General features: G+C 36.1%; 1 protein-coding gene across 2 annotated transcripts in view; it reads left to right on the top strand.

The window, feature by feature from the left end:
- Positions 1-5,481: 5,481 nt before the first annotated feature.
- The window catches only part of SYT1 (synaptotagmin 1), a gene marked incomplete at both ends in the record, with an annotated part of 127,651 nt that continues 110,001 nt past the window's right edge, over positions 5,482-23,131 (top strand). For both annotated transcript variants that reach the window (XM_084296743.1, XM_084296742.1), the window contains one exon: positions 5,482-5,653. In XM_084296743.1, the coding sequence (XP_084152869.1) occupies positions 5,482-5,653 (172 nt within the window). The remainder of the gene's footprint in view (positions 5,654-23,131) is intronic.

Genomic DNA, 23,131 nt, shown 5'->3' with positions numbered 1-23,131 from the left:
CTACTGCAGAATCAGTGATGCTCCTTTGACAGGACACTACTGGCACAGACATTTCTAAAATGAAGCAATAAAGTAGCCATGGACTTCTAGGGACAGATTTAGGTGCCTTATCTTGATTGTTCACCTAAGCCAAAAAATGTGTTGATGCGTAGCTGTAAACACCGTTTTAAAGATCTAATGTAAAATCGGGGTCTAGAAAGTTTCAGCTGAATCGATGTTTTCCATATGACGGCAGGAGAAATATTTGTTCTCCACTAAAAGAGGTGCAGAAAAGTGAGTCTTTGAGGGTTTGCTGGGGCATTTATTGTGCATCTGTAGCAGCACAGATAGGACATCTGAATTCTCCCACCCAAATTCTTCATCAAACCTTTTCTTCCCATGAAATGTTGGCCCTTTGTGTATCTTCACTAAAGCAGTATTAAATATGGATTGCATTGTAAGCCTCTGTGGTAGTGGTGAAAAGGCTGTTTTGATATGACATCTTTACTGTGACCTTCCATTCTTCTGAAAATGTAGTTACAGACCCATCTTTACAAAAAGCCAAGAAAGTCTCTTTTTTGAGCTTGTCTTTTAAAATAAATGTCCATTACTGAAGCTAGAAAGATAGCATATTTCATTAATAGGAAGATGAATGAGTATAAAATGTATTATTAACATCCCAGAATACTTCAATCTAGGAAGAGATCGTTTATTGTAGATAGCTTTAGACATTCTGGTAATGTTCCCATCTTCTTAGTGATGAATTAATTTCATTAAAAACAGTCTAATGGAATAAGGTAAATTTTCAGTGTGGTGTCAAACCTCTCTCTGGTAACACTGACTGTACCCTGGACAAAGCAGCACTGAAAGCTGATAGTTTTTTCTCTCTCAGTGCATGGTAACTGTAAACAGAAATGCCAGAGAAACAGAAGTGATGTTTATGTGTGATTTTTTTCTTTCTTGGATAAGTGTTGTGATTACATCCCAAGCTGAATATAACTGCTGAGCTGAACATGTTTGGGATGCTGAAAAGATAAAGCTGTACAGGAAATACTATTTAGCAATCTAGATGCCAATTTACAACTTGGCATGTTTATTGGGGTTCAGTGACCAGCTCTGTCACAGTTACAGCAATAACCATTGAACAAATGGTGACAATTATTTCTGAAAACTTATAAAGTTCCTCAGAGTAACACTATATTTTTACATGTTCAATAACCGCATTTAAATATTTAGTATGGCAGAAAAATCTGAGAAGTAGCAATGTAAAATGACACTCTCCAACTAATCTCTAATTGTGGGAGAATGATTTGGTCAGCATGGCATGTCTGATCTGTTCATCATCTCACTCCACCCAGTTTGTATTCAGCAGGTAAGGGAAGAAGTTAGCAAAATTGTATTGACTGAAATCCATGCAGAAGGAATACACCAATTTTCTGTGCTTGGGATTAAGTATTCACTAAATCCTTCAGCAGATGCTATGGTATACCTGCTGTAACTTAACCAAATAGAACCAATGCAAAATCTCTGTGACGTTATTTGAGCTCCCTTCCTCCCTCCCTCCTTCCCTCCTTCCCTCCTTCCCTTCCTCCCTCCTTCCCTTCCTCCCTCCTTCCCTCCCTCCCTCCCTCCCTTTCTTCCTTCCTTCCTTCTTCCCTTCCCTTCCCTTCCCTTCCCTTCCCTTCCCTTCCCTTCCCTTCCCTTCCCTTCCCTTCCCTTCCCTTCCCTTCCCTTCCCTTCCCTTCCCTTCCCTTCCCTTCCCTTCCCTTCCCTTCCCTTCCCTTCCCTTCCCTTCCCTTCCTTTTTTCTTTCTTTCTATTCTAGCATGAATCTCCCCATTGCCAGAACATGATACACTGATCTGAGTGCTGTCCTCATTCCAAATCCTGATGATCCTCTTTTCATAGGAATCACTGTGAACATTCCACATTTCTCTCACTAATGCTGTCACATTATTCAGTTTATTTTTCAAGAATAATTTAAAATAAGTTAAAATGTATTTAATGGGATTAGCCCACCTCTCACTCTAGATATGCTTGAATGTTTGCAAAGAGAGGCTGTTGCCCCTGGAACACATTTTTTCAGAGGCTACTCCATGCTCTATAATCAGCCATGTCTAAAGTCTGACTCCTCTTCTTTACTGCGCTCTCAGAGGTGTGTTCCAACAGGACTCTCACCACCAGTATCCATAGACAAGCAGTCAGCCAATACTTTGTACCTCCGTGAGGAAATATATTCCTTCTTGTGAATCTCTGGGCTGCATTTGTATATTATTCAGATTCTTCCTTTTCAGAGGAAATTATGTAGAAATTTTGTAGATGTTTGAGCTGATACTTGTTTTTGTCAATTTTTTTCTTGCATAGGGAATAGTAAGGTTCTAAATCCCCACCATCCTCAAGGGTTCAAATCATCATCTCTGCATTTTCAGTCAACACTTCCTACTTCTGGATATAAATGACAAGCATTACTTCCAAGCATTCCATGTTGTTGTTTTTTCAGGGTTTTTGTTTGTTTGTTTATTTGTTTGTCTTACATCTGTTTAGTAAGGATTTTAGTCAGAATGGACAGTGTATGACAAAGAATAAGCATGCTCAAGCAATATAGTCCTTATAGAAGCATGTAAATGAAATAACAATTTTATTTATGACTACAAATGTACTCCTAGTTATGACTGCATGTTGCACATGCAACATACAGCATTTCATGCCTAGCAGTATCACCATTGTAGTGAGCACTGCACTGGAAATCATAATTGAATTCTATGACATTTAATTTTTTAACCTATAAAATATTTTTGCTTTCAACTGCCATTTCAAAAATGGCAGGTAATCTGCTAGTCTTTTGTAGATCTTTACCTTTAGCAATGCACTGCAGCATTAAAGTAACCCCTTTTTTTGTAAAAGGCCAATTTAAATCTAATTATCCAGTACTCTGCGGTCTCTAATAATATGGCAGTGTTTATACCATTATTGTGGGAAGCTGCTGCAGTGTTACAATAATAGAAGCCATCAGATGTTATCTCTTTAAGGGAGTGGGCATGTGCTCTTCAGAAAATTCTTTACTGCAGACAGCTTCTTCTGAGACAAGATGCTTTTTCAGCCCCTTCACACCTATTTAAAATATCAGGACAGTGTCATTGGCGTGTAAAGGTCGAAGGCTGTGTAGCAAGTCTCAAAGCATTTGTGCATGCCTCATTAGATGTAGTGACCTCTAACTGCACTAGGACTCTACTGAGGCTTGTTCCTGGAGATTAGAGAAATACTCTATTTTGTTATTTTTCCTTGTTTTGGATAAAGGAAAGTGTAACACTAAAAAAAATTTTTCTCCTAATATATTTTCAAAATATAGCTCCAAAACTGGAAGCAAATAAATTACATTTGCCTTAATTTTTAATTAGCTGAAAGTCATCACTGCAAATTGTGTCTTCCATTACAAAATAAAATAGTCAACTGCCAGGCCTGAAATAATTAAGCAATATATTATAATTAAGCAATTTAATTTTGATTTAATTATGATATATCATACAACTTTTCTTCTGATTTAACTGACATTCATTGACAAAATGCTATAATATAAAACAACATTGATGTTTACAGCTGATGGCTCTGCATGTTTTGCTTCATAGTATTTGGCATTCATCAGAGCATATGGAAAAAGTCTCCCAGTCTGAGAGAGCTGGCACATTATTCCATACTACACAAATTATGCACTACATGTTTTTCCCGATTGTTATTGTGGGAGGCAAGTGGGGAAATCTTTGCAGACATCAGACTTGAGCCAAAGTTCATGGCTATTAACTGGAATGTTTCCAACAGCTTTGGTCTGCTTTAGATAGTGAAATGCTCCTGTGTTGTTACAGGCAAATAGATAAGACTGCTTGCATATGAAATATTTATGTAGCTACATTACACACATATTCTATGTCAACGTCAACACGATTTTATATTAGGCTAGAGACTGTGAGGGCAAAAGCAGGAGCAATGGGCGGGCAGGGAATACTGCTTCATTCAGTGCTGCGTCGATAAAATGGCTGCAAAATATCCATCACATTGCTTCTTCAGAATAAGGCCAATCCCCTATTTAGTTAAAATCTTTTTCATCAAATGATGGTATTAAAGGATGACTTCTGTTCCAGAATACACTTAAACACAAACCCCTGCTTAATGATGGGAATGGTCAGGGTGATTTCCAAAGGTTTGTTCTTCCTGCAGTGAGGCATGTGGTAGGAGATCTTCCTTACTGTGGGCTTACAAAAGAAAAGTTGAAGGACAAAAAGCCAATCCTCATTTGGATTTAGTGATTTGAGTACTTTTCAGCAACATCCATTGCTGCAGTCAGATTGCATGCAGTCAGATGCTCATGCTCCTTTAATTTTGATGTGTTGCCTTTTTTCATCTGATGTTTAAAATTCTCAGCACAAGGTCAAAGGCCAAGTTTCTTTTGGGACTGAGAGCAATTGTATGCTCAGAGCAATAATGAATGTTTGTTATCTTTCAAGCCCTTTCTCCCTTTGGTTTTCTGAAGGAAAACAGAGTGTGATTATTCAGATTAGTGATATTTAGGATGCAGGAGAAAATCAGAACATTGTGTTCAGAATCAATGTAAACATTTCAGCCAACCTTCTGGTGATACTGAAATTGCATTGTACGTCTCATCTCACCTTCACCCCACGGGCCCCAAATTCTTCGCTTTGTACCATAAGCTCAAGCAGAGGTTTTACAGAATGCCCATTAAACATTAAATGAAAAATATGCCAATGTAGGATTATGTTTGTGACAGTCTTTCAGATTCTTCAATATGGCTGCTACAGATGTCGTGGCTTCATGAATACACCAATGAGACATGTGAATAATTTAACAGAATATTGTCAGTAGCAAATGTCACACAAAATAACTGGAAGGAAAATTGCCTTCAATAAATGAAGATAAAAATGGATGCAAATCAATTTCTTTTTAATATACAACTTGCTTAAGTATAAAACAATAGGTTATTACTTTGGCAAGAAAGCTTGAAGTGTTTTTATTATATTCTTATCACCTCATTTATTTTATGTAGAAACTTTGGCTATTATCTGCACTTCTGTAACTCTCCTGGATAAATAATTCTGTAAATACACTGTGAAATTTGCACATAGGGAGCACTTATTACCCCCTGTACTTATACTTTCAAAATTGAAGAGCAAAAGGTAAACCTGCATGAGAGTTTTACAGGAATTTTGAGGTTGCAATTTCAGCAGTTCAAGAATCAACATTATTGGAAAAGAACTCTAAGCACTAAAATGATTCTGTCTGAAATTAACCCTGCAAAAGATTTCTTTCTGGTCTAATAAATATTGTATGAAGAACACGAAGCAGTATGCTGATGCAGTCATACTTACCCAGTAAGCATGAGCACCAAGTGATATTCTGCCTATTTAGTCATTTATTGACATGAGATCCACTTTCATGATGTAAATATTATTTTTCATTTTTTTTCCCAACAGCAGCTTCCACAGGGGTTAAAATGGTGAGTGAAAGTCATCATGAGGCCCTGGCAGCACCGCCAGCTACCACAGTAGCAGCAGCTCCACCAAGTAATGTCACTGAACCAGCCAGTCCCGGAGGAGGGGGAGGAAAAGAAGATGCATTTTCTAAATTAAAAGAGAAGTTCATGAATGAACTGAACAAAATTCCGTGTAAGTAAAACTTGATTGATTAAATGCTTTTGCTGGCAGATTAGATTTAACTTGAAATTTTCATCTTTGTCATCTATTTAGAGTGCAGACTAAATGTTTTCAAACTAGAAAAATCAGAAGATAAGCTCCTCAGAATTAATTGTAGTAGAAAAGATAAGAACAAACTCATATGTGATTTGAGCCTATTCTTGATATGTCATTGTAACTTTTCCAACAAATTATTGCTGAAACTTCAGAGATGGACTTCACAGTGGCCACGGGACTGAAGTATCTTCTAACAGTAATGCTTCTGGTTTTTCATGTGTATTATAAACAGTGTGGCCACAGTACCTTAAAGCAGAATTTGGCTTCAAACCATAAATATTGAGAAATAAAGTAACTGTGTATCTTTGGGGACTGGGAAATGTAGAAACAGAAGAATAATGACTTTTTAACGAGGAAATATCTCTAATACATCATTAATGTATGAAAGTAGGCATTCTTTACCCTCTCAGTAATTTTGTTAGATCTGTCATCAAACTATGTTTGCATGAGTTCTTGGACCTATGCAGGATACTTTTAAAGTACCAGTGTATATTTCTGTTAGTAGCGTTATTTTGGCCTTTGTTAGAAAGTGTTGATTCAAAGTTGTGGCATCAGTTTGTACACAAAGCTTTTTGCTGTCTGCTTGAACCTGTTTGGTATATTTTCATATGCATAGACTGGCATTAAACACTCAACTAATTCAGTATTTTCAGTGTCATTTTATATAAGAAAGAAAAAATCCTCTTTTTTGTTATTTTTTTTTTGTTGTTGTTATTAAAAATTTAAAAAACACCTAAAGATACAAGCAGATAATTTTGGCATTTTGTAGAAATGAATGTGGACACCGTGTATTTCAATAGCAGGCACTATAGAGACATTCAATCTGTAATGATTTTACTTCAAAAGAATAACTAAATATAAAATATTTTCAAGAACCTATTTTAACATATATGATAGTTTTCATTTTAGAACATTATCATTTGTTAAAAGAAATCCTGTTTGACTGATAAAGACAGATAACAAATCAGAATATTAATTGATGTTTTTATCTCTGAAATGTATCTTGGCAATCTGGCAGATGCAGTTTTTGCAAAATTGATAGCAAACAGCTTTGCTCTGTCACTTGAAATTCTCACTTGCAAGAGTAGAGGTGTTACAGTGGTAAGAAGTCCGTCTGTCATTAGTTTGATAATCTGCACAGTCCAGTGGAGACCATACTGAAATGAAATTGCCTGCTGATATCATGGGAAAAACAAAACTGCCAGAAGTAAAAAAAAAAAAAAAAAAAAAAAAAAAAGAGGGAAAAATAAAAGACAAGATATTGAGGGAAAAATGGTGTACATTCAAAATATTTTCTCTTTTAATTTATAGCTCATCATGCTATAAAGTGGATGACTTTTTTTTTTTTTGTAGATATTACTTTATTTTTAAGCTTTTGGTTTCAGAATAGCAAAATTGTGGATTGTTTCCACTGTGTTAGCAACTACAGTTGATAAATCTAGGAAAATACATACATAGGAACTTTGAATGCACTGCTGCATACTTTTTTAAAACAACCCTAAGGACAATTGGAATCCAAATAAAACTACTTTCCAAATAAAACTACTCCTGTTTTCATAAAAAGAAAGAAAAAACTACCTTTATATGATGAAATTGCTTGTAAGAGAAAATATACTAGGCCATAGGACAACTCTATTTATGATGAAATACATTTTAGTAATTATAAAACAAGATGTCTTATGCTGCGAGTAAGAACAGAACATCTTACAGATCCTTTTTACTAACTTAGAGAAGTTCTTTGAATGTCACATTAAACAAAATAGGAATCTGCTTCTTTAGAGAATTGTGGAAAGTCTTGGTAATCCTGCCCTGGCTCAAAGAATTAATCTAAAACACTGCCTTTTTTGACTAGTTTGATTGTTGACCTGCTTGATCCATTTTCATCTTTATTATTTGTTTTAGCTTCTCCTTCTACCTGTAATACTCTCCTTTTTGCTTGGCAGAATAGTCTCTTAAAGTTTCCATCAGATCCCTGTCTTGAAAGGCAAGAACAAAATCTTTAAAAATTAGGATTATCAGTGTGTCTTCTTATTACGTCTTGTGTTTTATGCCTCAATTTTTTCCATTCAGTAATAATAATGCATCTGCCGTTACCCAACAAACATTTATTTGCACTAATGTCTTTCCTTCCAGTTTTAAGATAAAAGCTACTTTTAATTCTTCAAAGACAAAAAAAAAAAAAATCTTGATATATTTTTTGTTTAGAACATGTAGCTACTTTATGGGAACAAATATGGGCAAGGCTGTCTGCGCTATGTTTTAAAACTTTTTTAAAAACTTACACTACCTTTACAAAGTTCATCTTAAATTATGACTGTATGAAGTGTATATTGTTGCCTTCATTTTAGACATCCCAGCCCTTATCTAAGATCATGCAGGAATTCTGTAGTAGAAAACTGAACCTGGGTGATCACAAATGCCATGCCAGTCCCATGTTTACCTTCTAGAGGTTGGAGATATGATTGGATCTTCTCAGCATCTCCATCAAATAAATGCTGGGACTTTTTAACATAACATCCTGCTTCTTTATACATATATATATATTAATTTTGATGTTTCAAGAAGAAAGTTAAATGTACATTGTACTGCAAAGGGGCAAAGAGCTTGGGTGTGTTGTTTTTTTAATATTTAAATAAGAAATAGTGCTACTGAAATGTTGGCACATTTTGTATCCAAGTAACTTTTGCTTCTCCTTTGAGAACAACAAATCCTACATGAATGGACTTTAGTTGGCAGGTCTAAATGTGCTTCTTGCCAATAAACAGCTGTCCTTTATAAACTAACACAAATAGACCACAAAATAAGTTTAAGTAGACTGTCTCCAAAACATCATGAGGTAAGGCCAGGCCAGACCAGGCCACGCCGGCCTCATTTCCCTATCAGAAGATGAAAGCAATTCCTTACTATTTGTTTGTTTTTTGTCAGTAAGCAGTTGTCAGTAAGGTGTTGTTAGCCCCTAACGAAGTTCAGGATTTCATTTTGGGAAGAAAAATTTACAAACCTTTACTAGTACAGCTGGTTACAATTTATTTATTTATGTGAATCTCTCTTACAACATAGCAGAAAGTAAATTTGTTCCAACAAAATAATTTTGACAGGGTCTTTCTAGGAATTTCTTGTCATGTGAGAGAGAAAAAGAAAAAAAAAAAAGGAGAAAAATGGTGTAAAAGCCTCTTTGGGATAGCACAGATACTTGAGCCTAAAAACTGTTGTGGCACGTGGCCTGTGGACTAGTATGTTCTCTGGTAGATTCAGACTGGACAACCTGACCCTGAATCTTAGACATAGCAGAGAAATGACGTGGTCAACAAATTCTCAGATCTTTGCTGGCAGGAGACTAGCATGGACCAACATATTTTTTATCTCATGTATTTTCACATTAAAACTTCCAAAGGTCTCTTCATCCTGTCCAGGTTTCGGCTAGGACAGACATATCACCATGTGACAAGGAAGGCTTTGAAAGTTTGCTGGTTACTGGGAGAGTATTTTTCTTGCCAGTGCTTTATTGTCTGTGTACAAGAGAGAAATAATTAAATGTTTTAATTGCTTCTGCCTAAGAAGACTGCAAATGGAAAATAAGCCATCATGATTTAATGGAAGTATAATAAGAAATAATATTGCCATATTGTGAAAAAGCTCACCTGCAATCAACTTAAAGTGATAAAAAGCCCAGCCATAGTAGGGGCTAATTTATAAATATTCTCCTCTTTCTGTCTTTACATCAAAATTCTGTAACATCAAGTCATACCCCCCCCCAAAAAAAAAAAAAAATCAAATAATGGTGATGACAAAGGTAAAGGTACAGCAAAGTATACCCAGCTGAATAAATAGTTGTTCCATTCATATGCCTTATATCAGAACAGACATATTTTAAAAATAGTATGTTTTGTAGAACACACAAAAGTCACAATTTAAATAGGCTAGATATACTTAACTAACTAAAAATATGAGGATCGCCAATAAGATTTCACTCCACAAAACTCCAGGATAGGGTCTGTGCAATTTAAATGACACAGATGTTTCCTCCTGTAATGCGTTCACCAGAGAAGTCTTACATTTATCAAATGCAAATGCATTTAAAAAAAAAAAAAAGAGTAAATAAAAGTTCCAAGAAGAACAGAGGGACAATTTGTATTAGTATACATTTATTACAAAAGCAGTGATGCAACATGTAAACCCAGTTGAAATTTTGATTGATACAAGCTTTTTGTTGATTTGTATCTCTTTAAAGAACATACTCCACATTTTGTGGCAGGAGATTGTAGTCTTCCAAAAACACACAAATCATACAAAATGGTGATTTCCTACCATATATTTCACGCTGAATAATGCGAGTGAGCGAGTGGAATCATTTTATTACAATGAGTCATACAATTAAAGTGCAAGAATCCTGTAAGGTTACTGAGGCATAACTGTGAAGAATTTTGTTCTCCGTTATGTAAATCCTTGCATTTTGGTTGAGAGTGGCTGATTTGCATAATCACAGTACAGTTGTTTTTCAACTGCACTGTGTATAAAAGTCACTCTATCTTAATTGATTCTTATATTTTCTATCCTAGTTTATCTTTAATCAGCAGGATTTTTAAGCTGTTGACCAGAAGGAGAAAAAAAGGTACCATCTCAGCTCCTACAAAAAGGAGGTAAAACAAAGAGACAAAATGGTACTTTACACTTCTGAAAACAAAACTGCATTAAAAATCTTTATAAGCTATATTGATTATTTCCTTCCTCTCCCTCTCTGCTTTTCCATCTGGGCCGTTCTCTACCGGGTGGGAAAATACCTGCCATATACTTACAAAAAACAATTTCTAGGTTTTGCAAGACTAAATGAATGCAAGACAACAACAGCTTTTCAGTGGAGGCTTTAAATGTCAAGATACCAATAGTAACCATACAATGCTTATTAATGTTAAGTTTTATCTTTATTTTACTTAATGAGCATGTTTGTAAAATCAAAGTGAATTTAATGTGTTTCCTAAAAATACATTCTTTTATGAACAGAAGACCTTGTTCTGCTGGCAAGGTAAATAAAAGAGCAAAAACTCCACCAGTAAAATCCCACCACACATCTGACTGAATAAGTATACTCTGTCAATGCTTCTGGTATAATCCTGAATAGCAGCAATATCTGACTGCTTTCAATGCTGGATACTATCATTACCTCTTTAATAGGAAGTTACTGCTTATTGCTAATGTTCGTTGCTGTCCTACATTGTAATTGAAAAAGTTACATTTCTATACCAACCTTATTCTAAAATATTTGGCTGGCTCACAGCTCCATTTGCCCTCAAAGCCCCTAAATTTGATTTATTGTGCACAAGTGACTGATAGTGTTCCAAACCAGGAGCTCAAAGCTATGTGATGATTCAGGCTAAAAAATGATGTCCTGTTCAGGCTTGTTTCACAATCTGTTTGCAGCTGTGCAGAGAAAGGTTTGTTTACCTCTCCCTAGCTTTCTGAATAGCTCTCAAAATGAAATGGGACTGGAGGCTAGAAAAGAAACTGTAATAAAAATATAGAAATAACTCTAAGACTCAGGTCTGGGTTAATTCTAAATAACAGCTTAAGAAGCTGACATACTAACTTGTAGATATATTTGGGTAAATCAGTAAATAAAATAATTCTTGATTTATAAGTTTAGCCATTTTAATTAAAGTTACAGCCTTCAGTAGTCATTCTAGACACACCTCTATTTTATTTCCTAGTAGTCTCTGCTTTTCTGCCTTTCTTGATTGACCATCTCTTTAAATGGCAATGAAGTTTATTTCTTAATATTTCATTATTATTTTTCATCAAGATTCAGGTTGGAGATATTGCTGACTTTTGTCTATAATTCGTTAGAAAATTAAAAATTTTGTGCATGAAGTATTTCTGAATCTTAATTTTTATCAACCTCATGGTTTGGTCATTTGCAGAAAATAAATTCAGACTGTTCACTTCACAGCTTCTTCTACTGGTTTCTTGAGTATAGGTGACACTGACATGAGAAAGAGAGGGCAGGTGTTTTGTTGTGTTTTTTTTCAAAGTTCATAAAAAAGAAGTAAAATGCTGCTAATAGAATGCTTTCTGATTTTAAAAGTGGATTGATAAAGAGAGGCAAATACCAAAAATCTGCCTAAAGTCAGCCATAACTATTAATTATATTTCCATAGCAGAGTTATGCTATACATTCCAATGTCAGGCATGGCCTAAGATCTTCATAGCTTAGCCAGAATAAAATAAATATAACAACAATAATAATCATATAAAAATAATAAATTAATTATTTCCTGTCTGAGTGTATGGCAAGGGACAACTGCCTGTCTGCACCTAATGACAACTATATATATGTGTGTGTATATATATGTGTGTGTGTGTATATAAGGAGGTAGTTGAATCACGGGTTTTTTGAAGAACCAGAGGCATGGTTTAATGGTGGACTTGGCAGTGCTAGGTTAAAGATTGGACCAAGTGATCTTAGAGGTCTTTTCCCACCTAAATGATTCTATGATTCTATGCCTATACATACATGGATTAGTGTACACATCTATATATCACTACAATAAGCAGTGATCTCAGTTTAGGAGCAGTCTGACATTTGTGTCCTGGCAAAGAGGACTTGTCAGGAGAAATTTAGAGAAGAATAAAGAGAGAAGATTCTTGATGTTCCAGCAAGTCTGAAGAACAGTGCTGGAGAAAGCAGGAAGGCATAAATTTAAGTCTTCTTGTTTCTGTTCTGTCATCAAATCATTGTCAGTTGCTCATGATAGGGAAATACATGCAGCTTTACACTGGGGAAGAAACAAGGGAAATTAGAAATAAAGATTTATTTTAGAACATGGAACAGGTACAAGACAAAACTATTACAGTGCAACAGTAGAGGGGGGAAAAAAAAAAAAAGTATTTATAAATATAGTAATTTAAATGCAAATCTCAGATTACTTTGGTTTGTCCCTGAATCTCCCAGCCCCAGAGTTCAACGATTACATGACAACTTTGGCATTCTTCTTCTTTGAATAAAAGTTTCTAGACCACCTGCAGGTAGGGAGAAGCTTGAAAACACTGCTCACACACATTTAGAAGACACAACAAACATGAGACAAGGAAAAACAATTCCAAATTGTTATTTTATAAGTTCAGAGCATGACAATAACTTCATTAATCTTAGGGACCTAACATGTTTTGAATGCTTGAAATCAGGGGTCCTGGAAATACAGCTTTCAAATCTGAAGTATCTAAATAGTTGCTGACAGGCCAGAATAATGGAAGTAAAAATCTAATGAGTCAGAACATGGATGAAAAACTGTGTGTAGAAAGAGCGGGATCTCATAGTCTGAGATCCTGCTAAATTATACTCTGTTGGTATCATAATGATGAATTCTATCATAAGAAAAAAAAAAAAACAGATTCCTAGAGCTTGACCTGGGGTACCAGATCCATCCCAATCCCGGGAGGACCCTAAATCCATGTGCATCTTGAGGATTTACCTGTGTGAAAGGAAACGTTGCCTGTTAAACAGAAGTACACTGGCAGTATAACCTCAGTGTCAAACAGAATTATATATTATTAATGACATGTCTAAAGCATCATTTTTAGAAATACTGGTTGGTTTTGAGTTGTGCAATCTGAAAAAAAGGGGAAGGAGAAGCAAGTCCAGTAAAATACATTATGCTGAGAGCATTCACAAAATATAAGAAAACAACCCCCCTTTAACTTTTGCAGATAAGCTTTTGCATCCATGGGGTTGAAAATCATCTATAACAAAAACAGAGGTGAGCATCTTCCTTTGGTTTGGTTGCAGGGTTTAACAAATAGTGTTGGAGTACCCCCAATGGTCTCCTCTTGCCCATCACTTCTATCATTATTTTATATATTACAATGACTCTGGTAGGTATTTTATTGCACTATAGATATGTCAAGTTGTGCCAGTGCCTTATAAATTGAGTAGAGAATTCAATTTACAAGCAGAAAACAGAACATGGTTGCTGGCTTCCTTTCTGTACTGAGAACATATCTTAAAATTTCATTACTTCGTGTTATGGGAAGTGTGTACTAAAATTATGTTTACATACATAAACACAATATTTGCTAGTCTTGTTCTAACTTACCTACAGATGAAGTGTCTACAGAAATTACCCATTATCTGTTATAATTCGGTTTGTAATCTTGCTTTGAAAATGCTCTATAAAGAGAGTTCATGGAACAATTGTTCTCAACTTAAAATTGAGAATGCATTTAAAGATTGCTTCTCAGCAATGTACTTCATAAAAGGAAAAAAAGCACTTGAGACTATGTTTAATAGATTTGCTTTAAAAATACATGGTATAAATGGGCAATGAAAATACAGGAATTACTGGTAAGATTGATATCACATCCTTACCTCTGCTACTAGTGCCTCTGCCTAGTGCCTAGGCATTGTAGCAAGTTATAAGATATCCTCATGCATTTTTATAAAAACAAGAGCAGATAATGAAGCCTCTGTTATTTCGAGGCACTGTTGTAAATTGGCACAGATTTAGAATGTCATTCTTTCTTGTTATTGTTAATAATTCTACTTAGCACTGGGTGTTTGCTGCTGACAATTATCCAAACTAAAGTCTTCACTGAGGGATTATATATACATAACACCCCCGCTTATTTTGGCTGATATATGTTGTCTAAAGTATTTAAACTTTTTTAAAGAGACAAAAATCATTTTGTTGTTAAATGAGGTATTTAAGTCTTCTGTTCATCAATCCCATATCACCAAGGTGGGTAAAATATTAAGCCACTGAAACCAGGAGGAGCTTTCAGGAATGTTTTAGATCCATAGCATCATTTCCTGCATTCTTTTAATCTTTTTATGCTTGGCTTGTGTTTCAAGTGAGATCTTGAACTGATCTAGATGAGAAAATCTCCACCACTTCCAGAGCATGCAGCCAGTTTGCACGAGCTGTGGAGGTGGCCTCAAATCTTCAGACAGCTCTTGGTATGGGTAGATTTTGCTCTGACTACACAGAAAGAGCTTGTGCTGCTGAACTTGAATAAGTGCCTCAGGAAGGCTGAGTTCCAGCTGGCAGCTGAGCAAGCCATCTGCCTACTCCTGTGCAGGTTTCTGAATCTGCCTCTAATCTTAATTATCAACTTCAGCAAGAGCTCCCTAATTTGCTCATAGGCCCTATATCATCTGGGGGCATGTTTCAGTACTGTAGCTGGCACTGTTTCCTTATTGCAGTGAAAGCCACCAAAATAAAAGATGGGATTTGTCCTTTTGGATGGGAAAGGCATTTCAGCCCACATCTCAACAGGAGCTCCAGAAATGTTCAGGGTTTCCACATCGAACTTTGAAGAGCCAGGCTCTGGGAATCATATTCACAGATCTGAGTTAAATTCTTTAGGTTCTCTTCAGAGCAAACAAGAAACAGAAGGTCCAGTTTACCCGGTATGAAAAACTGGAGGGAGATGTGCCTGAAATCATGCTGGTCTCACAGACTTCAATGTTTAGGGAGAGACCTAGGTTAGGCCTTTATAACAGGTGGATTCATAGGCTGTAAACTTACAGACCTGATTTATCTCACTTTGAGACCAATAGGTTCACTCTTTTCTGTCTGCATAATTTGATGAAGAGCAAGGAAACTCACTGGACCATAGACCTGGCTGAAGGACAGCATATGCATTTTGTTGTGAAATGTCAATGGACAAAATAAGCAAATGTCCTGAGTATTTAGGGCTCCATACTCTTGAACAAGTATCCTACATTAAGCTACAGAACTTGACCCCATGAATCCTGTGTTTCTTTTCCACTGTTGCTGCAGGAAAGGCAGATCTAAGTGAGTTTTCCAAGTTGACCCCCTTTAGTCTCAGGAAGATCAGGAACTCAGGTGTTTTAGGCTGCAGCCCAAATGATATTTCCCAGCCTATGTGGGCAGTTCCCATATTGTCAGCTTGTAGCATCCACACAAAACATTTGTTTGACATCATAGAGAAGGGGTGGCACTTCTTGACAAGGAATAGAGAAGAAATATCCTAAAGCTAGTGAACTGCCAGTAGTATTGAAAGTCATTTCCACAGAAGAAAACTTCTGTCCCGTGAGCTGTGCCAGGTCCATCCCTCATATGGCAATACTCCAGAAGGGAGGAAACCGACAGAACTAGGACAGGTATTAGATGATTTTTTTTACTGAAAACAGTTTATACAGAGGCAATATATTCTTCTCCTAGACAACAAAATGCTAAAAAGCCTTATTCCTTTCTTGAAAACATTTTATCGTTCCTCCTCACCAGAATTCATTGAATTTTCTGTTTTCTTTCTGTGTTATTTCATTTATAATTTTATTAACATTTTTTCCTATCCAGAACTCACATGAAAAAATTGGCACAAGCAACATGCTTGCTAACCCAACATTCAAACTTGTTTCTTTAGGTTTTGAACCTTGCTTCCCCTCCAAGAACAGCTATTTTATCATGGTTTCTAAGACGTCAGTACCCAATTTTCAGTAAACACATGCTCTGAGCTGGATTGTAGCATTTCAGGTCTCAGTCCAGGAGTTAGCTGTTTGTTTGTAATACACCATGGGTGCAGATTTACTCGCAGTATGAGCAAGGCAAGGAGGACAGAGGAAGATAAGGCAAGCTTACTATTCATAAATTTCAGTCTAGCGTAGCATTTTAGATTACAACTCTGTGATGGTAATCGCTTCTATGAAACTCTTCCAGAATACCAATTTCCAAACTCTCTTGCCTCATGAAATATTTATTGGTGGGTTTTAAGTTGTAGGACAGTGAGGTGCCCAAGCTGACAGAAAAGTGTCAGAAAGGAAGGTGAGGGCAAGAACAGTAGGCAGAAAAAAAGCTTATTGTTATCTGAACTCAGGGCGTACCATTAATGATAAAATAGCACCAAAAAAAATGTCAGAATTGACTTTACTGACTCCTATTCTACAACAACCCTGTGTTTATTTACCAGTTGTTGTGTGATACAAAAATTCACTGCTTTTTTGATGTAAATGTAGACATGCAGAAAGAGGCAGAATGGAAGAGGGAAACTTTACAAAAATCTTTCTTCTATTCAGTTAGTGCATTAACTGAAGTGTTTAAACTCTGCAACATCCTTATTTGCAACAGCTTATTTTTGTTAGGCAACTATTGACAGTTGTTTTTTCATTCTGCAAAGTACATGGGCCTGTCCAACATTGCTAGTGCTTCTCACTGTCACTTGGAATAAGGAGACTAGGTATAATTTTATAGTGATACTGACAAGAAGCACTTTCATTCTAATGAACTGAATATTTATCCCAGTATTTCCTGGGAAAAGAAGGAAAAAAAAATATATCCTCTTTAAAAAACAGAAAACCCCTAAATTGTGTCAATGTTAAGTAAAATTAGTTGTGATACCAAATCCCCGATGACGTAGCAGCACTAGCTGAAGCCTGCAGTGCAGGCAGAGTGCAAACTGATGAACAATTTTTTTCTCATTTTCAAGTCATTTTCTTGACTAACATACTCCACTCCATTAAATAACATAAAAAAACAACAGAAGTACATTCTTACTTGATATAGCCAAGCAAGTATAAGCTGAATATGTAGTCTGAGTTCAGGTAATGGAATGATACACAGCAGATTGTAGAATTTCAAAGCATTTAATCCAGGGAAGTATTTAAATGTGTACTAACCATTAAGCTCCAGAATAGTCCATTTAATTAAATTTGTTGAATGCAAATGAATGGTGGTTTGAAGGATCAAGACTATAAGTAAATTTCTCATACATGCTGCAATTTATATGTTGAACTGCTACATGAATCCATAATTTAATATAAATTAATTTTACTTTAGGTGTGTTTATTTTAAAAGTGTATAACTCTACAAATGATGTAATTTTGGAGATGTGTACTACACATGTATAGTGGTAGCAGCAAATTTATTTTCATATCTTCATAAATATCAGTGTAGTTTGTTTTTCTCCCATTTCAGTAAGCTGCTTGCTGATATTTGTACTCTCTTTTGTTACATGGTTTATTATCACGACACACATTCTCATGATTGTTGTCAAAAAAAAAAAGACAGCATTTAGGAAAAGTCGTTTTGTTTAAATGATCAGTAGAGTGTTACTTTGAGATCACTGGTGGGAGGGACACTGAAATTTTGCAATGGAAGCCATTGGAGGAATGTAATTGCCTCACTTGGGATTTGGGCCAACCCTGCAAACATCCAATTTCCACAGAAGTGATTGAGGTTCTTTCCATTTATTTTAATGAGAGTTGGATGGGGCCATAAGGCATTACAATCCTTTTGGGAAAATCCCAGGGGATCTTTCATCTCCACAAAAGCTCAGGACATTGGTTTTATGCTTCCTCCAAAGCACAGCAGCTTTTGCATCAATGTGTCTCCACTGCTGTTCTTCAACATTACTGACTCAGGGGGAAGCAGGCCACCATGGTGCTGCTTTCTGTGCCTGAGAGGGATCCAGGATGCTTGCAAATGATGTTGTTTAGCGTTCTTCTGGGTTTAGGTCATCCATGTACTTCAGTGAGTTGCTCAGCTGTTTGGTGGGCGTATGGGAGTGTCTGTGGCAATAAGCAGGCAGCAGATGCAATGCCTCACTGATTCTTCCCTCCTCTCAGCAATGGTGCTAAGAAACATCTGAAAGTCAGCATCAGATTACCACAATATTCAATACTCCTTGAAGTGATTGAACCCCAGCAGCTGATTCCTTGAAGACCAAAGTATAAGACTGCCATCAATGCTATGGATAGCTCTGTGTTTGGGCAGGCTGCTTTAATCTTTTCCTCTTGTATCAGGGGTGACTGTAAATTGAAAAAAAAAAAAAAAAAAAAAAAAAGTTCTGGGAGCATTTAGCAAGTGTTACAGTGCCACTGTTTCAAAGCTGGTTTTTGTTGTTGTTGTTTTGTTTGTTTATTTTAAGTAAAGGCAAGCTATAATATACTTACCTCAACATAGGACTGAAATAAAAGAAGTCTGTATTTACAGTTATTGGGGAGTGTACTTACCATTCAGTTCCCAAACCTAATATGCCCATCACTCAAACTGTGAGAGTGTTGAATTACAGCAGTCTGTTACTCACTCAGCATCAATGGTTGGGAATCATTAGGAGACTGAAGCGTCAGTGAGGATGCTTGATGTAATAAAACAATGCTGATATTGTCTGCTTTCCCACAATATTTTATGGGATAAGGAAATAAAGGGGTTTTACACCAGTTTTTGGCTTTGAGCTTTTGTTTTTTTGTTTGTTGTTTTTTTTTTCCACTGACAATTGGGGAGTGGAGAATGAAGAGCTGGAAAATATCTATATTCCTGTCTTGATGCTAGGTGAACTTAAAATTGCCTTTACTAAATTAAAAGAAGAAGAAGAAAAAAATAGTGATTTCTTCTCAAAAATGCAACATTTGCCTCTACAAGACATATGACCATTAGTGACAGTATTTGTCTTCATAATCCCCATATCAATAGGTCTAATGTTATGAGAATTTCTATTACAGAGTATGTTGATAAGATGTATGACTTGCAAGCATTCGAGGTCACACCTGTGATCTGAGAGTAAATAACAACGAATTTGTGATGTAACAGCTCCAGTTCTTCCCACAGGCTTTCATCTTCCGACTCTTTTCCTTCCTTTTTCCTGGTTCCCTCATCACACAACATCTTCACCTCTCATTTACGCTTTCTACCTCTCCAGGAAAAAAAAAAAAAAAAAAGTTTTGCGGTGCTATGGCTCACAGAGAATATAGCTGCATCTGTGTCTATTGGAGGAAGAAGAGTAGAAGAGTTAGGTCTGTGAAACTTTTTTGACATATGGCTGAGAGAGACATAAGGCTCTCTGCCAGTGCAAGTCTCTGCTCCATTCTTCAGGCTGTCTGTCTGCCATAGAATGCTTCTGATGAAAAAGAATAAATATAAACCAATCTCTCTCTACTTTTCCCTCTACTTCACAAAAATCATGTTAAGAAAGTGAAAATCATTCAGCTAACTTTCTGTTGAAGCAGATGACTGAATACTGGTGTTTATTGTTCAGTAACTTTGGGCTTAGTGTACTGTAAAATATACAGCTTTTTCCTGTCACAATGGCAGAAGTAATGAGGGTAGGACTAGCTGATTTTTAGCTCAAGATTAACAGGGCTCCTGACAGTGGTTGTTCTTTACCCTGTAAATATGTTGGACATATTCCTCCACTGACCCATGAACTGGAAAGCTCATATCCCTGCTCAAGTGTTTTCTAACTACTCCTAACTAAGCTACTAGTTGGACAAGAAACATTTTTGGAAGGAGTGTCAGAAAAGTGCATACAGCCCTGCAATGTCATTGGCAGTTAGCAAAGTTGTGTGTGACCTCAAAGGCCAAGAATAGAGACAAGCCAGGATAAACTTCAGTATTGCCAAGTTTAGAGAGAAGCCAAAGGAAAACTGGTTCCCGTGCTGACTTCCAGAAATTTTTTTGCTGGCATGAGCTGACCTAACTTGAAGGCATGGGAGGCCAATTAGATCACTACTAGCCACTTGCAAAAGATATGCCTGTCAGAAACTGATTTCATAAAGGGATAAAAGGGCTATCAGTCAAAACATAGTCTACAAGTTGGCCATACTTAAATACTTTGACTGACAAAGTAGAGAGATATCAAATAGGGTTTAGTCTGAGGTGGTATTTTTAACTCTTCAGTGATTGGATCTGGGGAAGCCACTGCATAGACACTGGATCTCTAAGCTATCAGCAGTGAAATAAATGGCATTTAGCTCTGCTCCAGGGAAGGACTTACTCTTTCATCAAGTGTCATGATGTGCCTGAATAAATATGAGTATCCTCTTTTTCTTTAGTGGAGTCCGCTGCGACAGCACTGCCAATGTAGGTTATTTATGGGATGAGTTGAATGCTAGTCATAGCACAAAAAGATTACGTTATAAGCTCACTGCATATTGCAGGTGATGGAAACTAAAACTTTACCCTTATTAAAGGACTATTTTGCCATAACAATATCATTTGAAGGCCTACTTTTGCCCCTACTATCTGTGTTTCTCGTACATTACATTGTCCCTGCATGTATCCATGATTCAGTTCTTCAGCTCCTCAGCTAAAGGACAGACTTCTCATCACTTAGCAGATCCAGGAGTTTGTAACAAGTCTGATTAGAAACACTCAAACTGACATTCAAAATGAGCTGGAGCAACCTACTAGTTGCTGGAAACCTCGTTTGAGATTTTTACCATATCAGTCCTAATTTTGTTATACTGCAGAGTGATGTGCTAGCATCAGTGATCAGAAAGTGAGGCAAATATTTGCAGATTTGATTCTGAGAGAGTTTGAGTAAATTAATACTGATTTTGCTGCTTTCCTTTGTCCTTGGAAATACAGCAAAGGCCACATGGTTTTAAGAGTCATAATTTATTAAGTACTGTGCAACTTTTAAGTCTGGAAGAAGAAACTTTGCACCAGTTTTACTATGTTGTTGTTAAAACTAATTAGTATCTTACTCTATCTTGTATCTTATCTGTTTTTTACAATATATAAATTACCATCTTATTTTTATGGAAGTCTATGCTGATTTAAAGATAATTCACAGGTGGCTGAGCCATAATAAGGTCTACATACATTATAAAAGTAATTTGTCTTATGGGTATTATATATTGAGGTAATGCAGGAGAAAAGTACTACAAAATAATACAAGAGTAATAATAAAGATAATAAATAAATTAAAATACACAAACAATAAATAATGACTAGTAAAAAAAAATACTGAAGAGTAAAACAGGACCTGGTGCTTAGGATCATGGTTTAGTGGATGACTTTGCTAGTTGGGTGATAGTTGGACCAGATGATCTTGAAGAATTAATTCACTGGAGTGAATGAATTTCCAACCTTAATCATTCTATGATTCTGAGTAAATGCAATGTCCTTAAGGCAGTGCATATACAGCAACATGTTTGTACCACACTCTAAAAGCTGATAATTGCACTGAAATCAAAATGTGATGTAAAAATAACAACGTATTTTACAGTCTCCTTGTCATTCCTTAAGTAAATGTATGTTACATATATAGAATATAATATTAAAAAAATCTAGATCTGAATAAAATTTTCCTTGTGTAAAGTTAAGTGCTTTTCCTTTCAAACTTTTCTTCATGTTGCATATTCAGGAGAAAGAAAACACAAATTCTTTGAAGTCCTTCTTACCTCAAGGCTTTTTACTGTAATGCACAGTTCTGTTAACTATCAGTGCACTTATTCACAGAGGTGTATATTAATTCTTGTGCACGGGCCTCTGTGATAGCCCATGCAGCACATAAACCTCACATTAATGTAGGTTTTGAATTATTAAAGATGCCTTTTGTTTGCTTCTACAATGGAATAAATTTTACACCATCATATAGAAAAATACCATGAAAATGACTGTTTGATTAGCAATCTCAGGCTGACATTTCATTTGATAATTAATTATGACTTATCAAAATATCCCTTTTCTGTGAGTAGCTACACTTATAGCTACACTTCCTAGGTTTATGGAATGCTGTCAAAAATATCCAATGCTTTTTCCCTGTTTATTAGTAAGTTCACCTCCAAACCTAATCCTACAAACATTGTTCAGTATAGTTTTGCTGAAATTAATGGAACTATTTACAATGGAAAGGACTCAAACCAGTGCTCTGCTTCTCCAGAAATATCAGATGGCAAAGAAAATTACTTTAATGGGACAATTTTCAGAATTTTCATCATTTAGATTTCTTTTTTGATAATACAACCCTCTATGTACATTTTTCAAATAACAGACCCAATTTTCAGTGTGTGATTCATCTGTCTTCTCTGTTGCTCTTTTACTTGGAGGTTGTATTTTCATTCTTGGAACTAGTGGGACTGGCTAAAGAAATGCTGATAGTGTTGTCGCCCATTTTATTATGCAATAAGGACAGTTGCTGAGGCACTATCACAAGAGGAGGAAGCACATGGCTTGCATCTTGCTCAGCCTAAGCAAGTTCTAACCCCTTGTATCTCACTCAGAGAAAAAAAAGCTAGGGGTTAGACTGTCTGGAGGCATTACTCATGCTTCTCACCGAGGCTGAGGCTGAAGTCCTCCATGGGAGACCCAGGGAATCTAGAAGATTGTTCTGTGGGAAATCTGACATAGATTCTGGCCTAAATGGGATAAAAAGCTCACTGCGTAGGGTACCAGACAAGAAAAGAGATATCCAGAACTCTACTCTCAAGCCTATTTCCTTTTTTTTTTTTTTTTTTTTAAGTGAATATTACATTGAAAACAGTACAAAGAGTCACTTTGCTGGCATTTTAGGAGAGTGTCCTATCTACAGTATAATTACTGCATGCTCTCATTCCATGAACCTTGCTCTAACACTAAGTGTTTCCTGAGTTTCCCAGAAACATAGGGCCCTCCCTATCACACATACCGGAATTCACCATTTTAGCAGTCTGGTGAGGCT

The sequence above is a fragment of the Netta rufina genome (genome assembly GCF_964035555.1).
Source record: "Netta rufina genome assembly, chromosome: 1".
Taxonomy (NCBI): Eukaryota; Metazoa; Chordata; class Aves; order Anseriformes; family Anatidae; genus Netta; species Netta rufina.
This window is presented reverse-complemented; position numbering and strand designations above follow the sequence as displayed.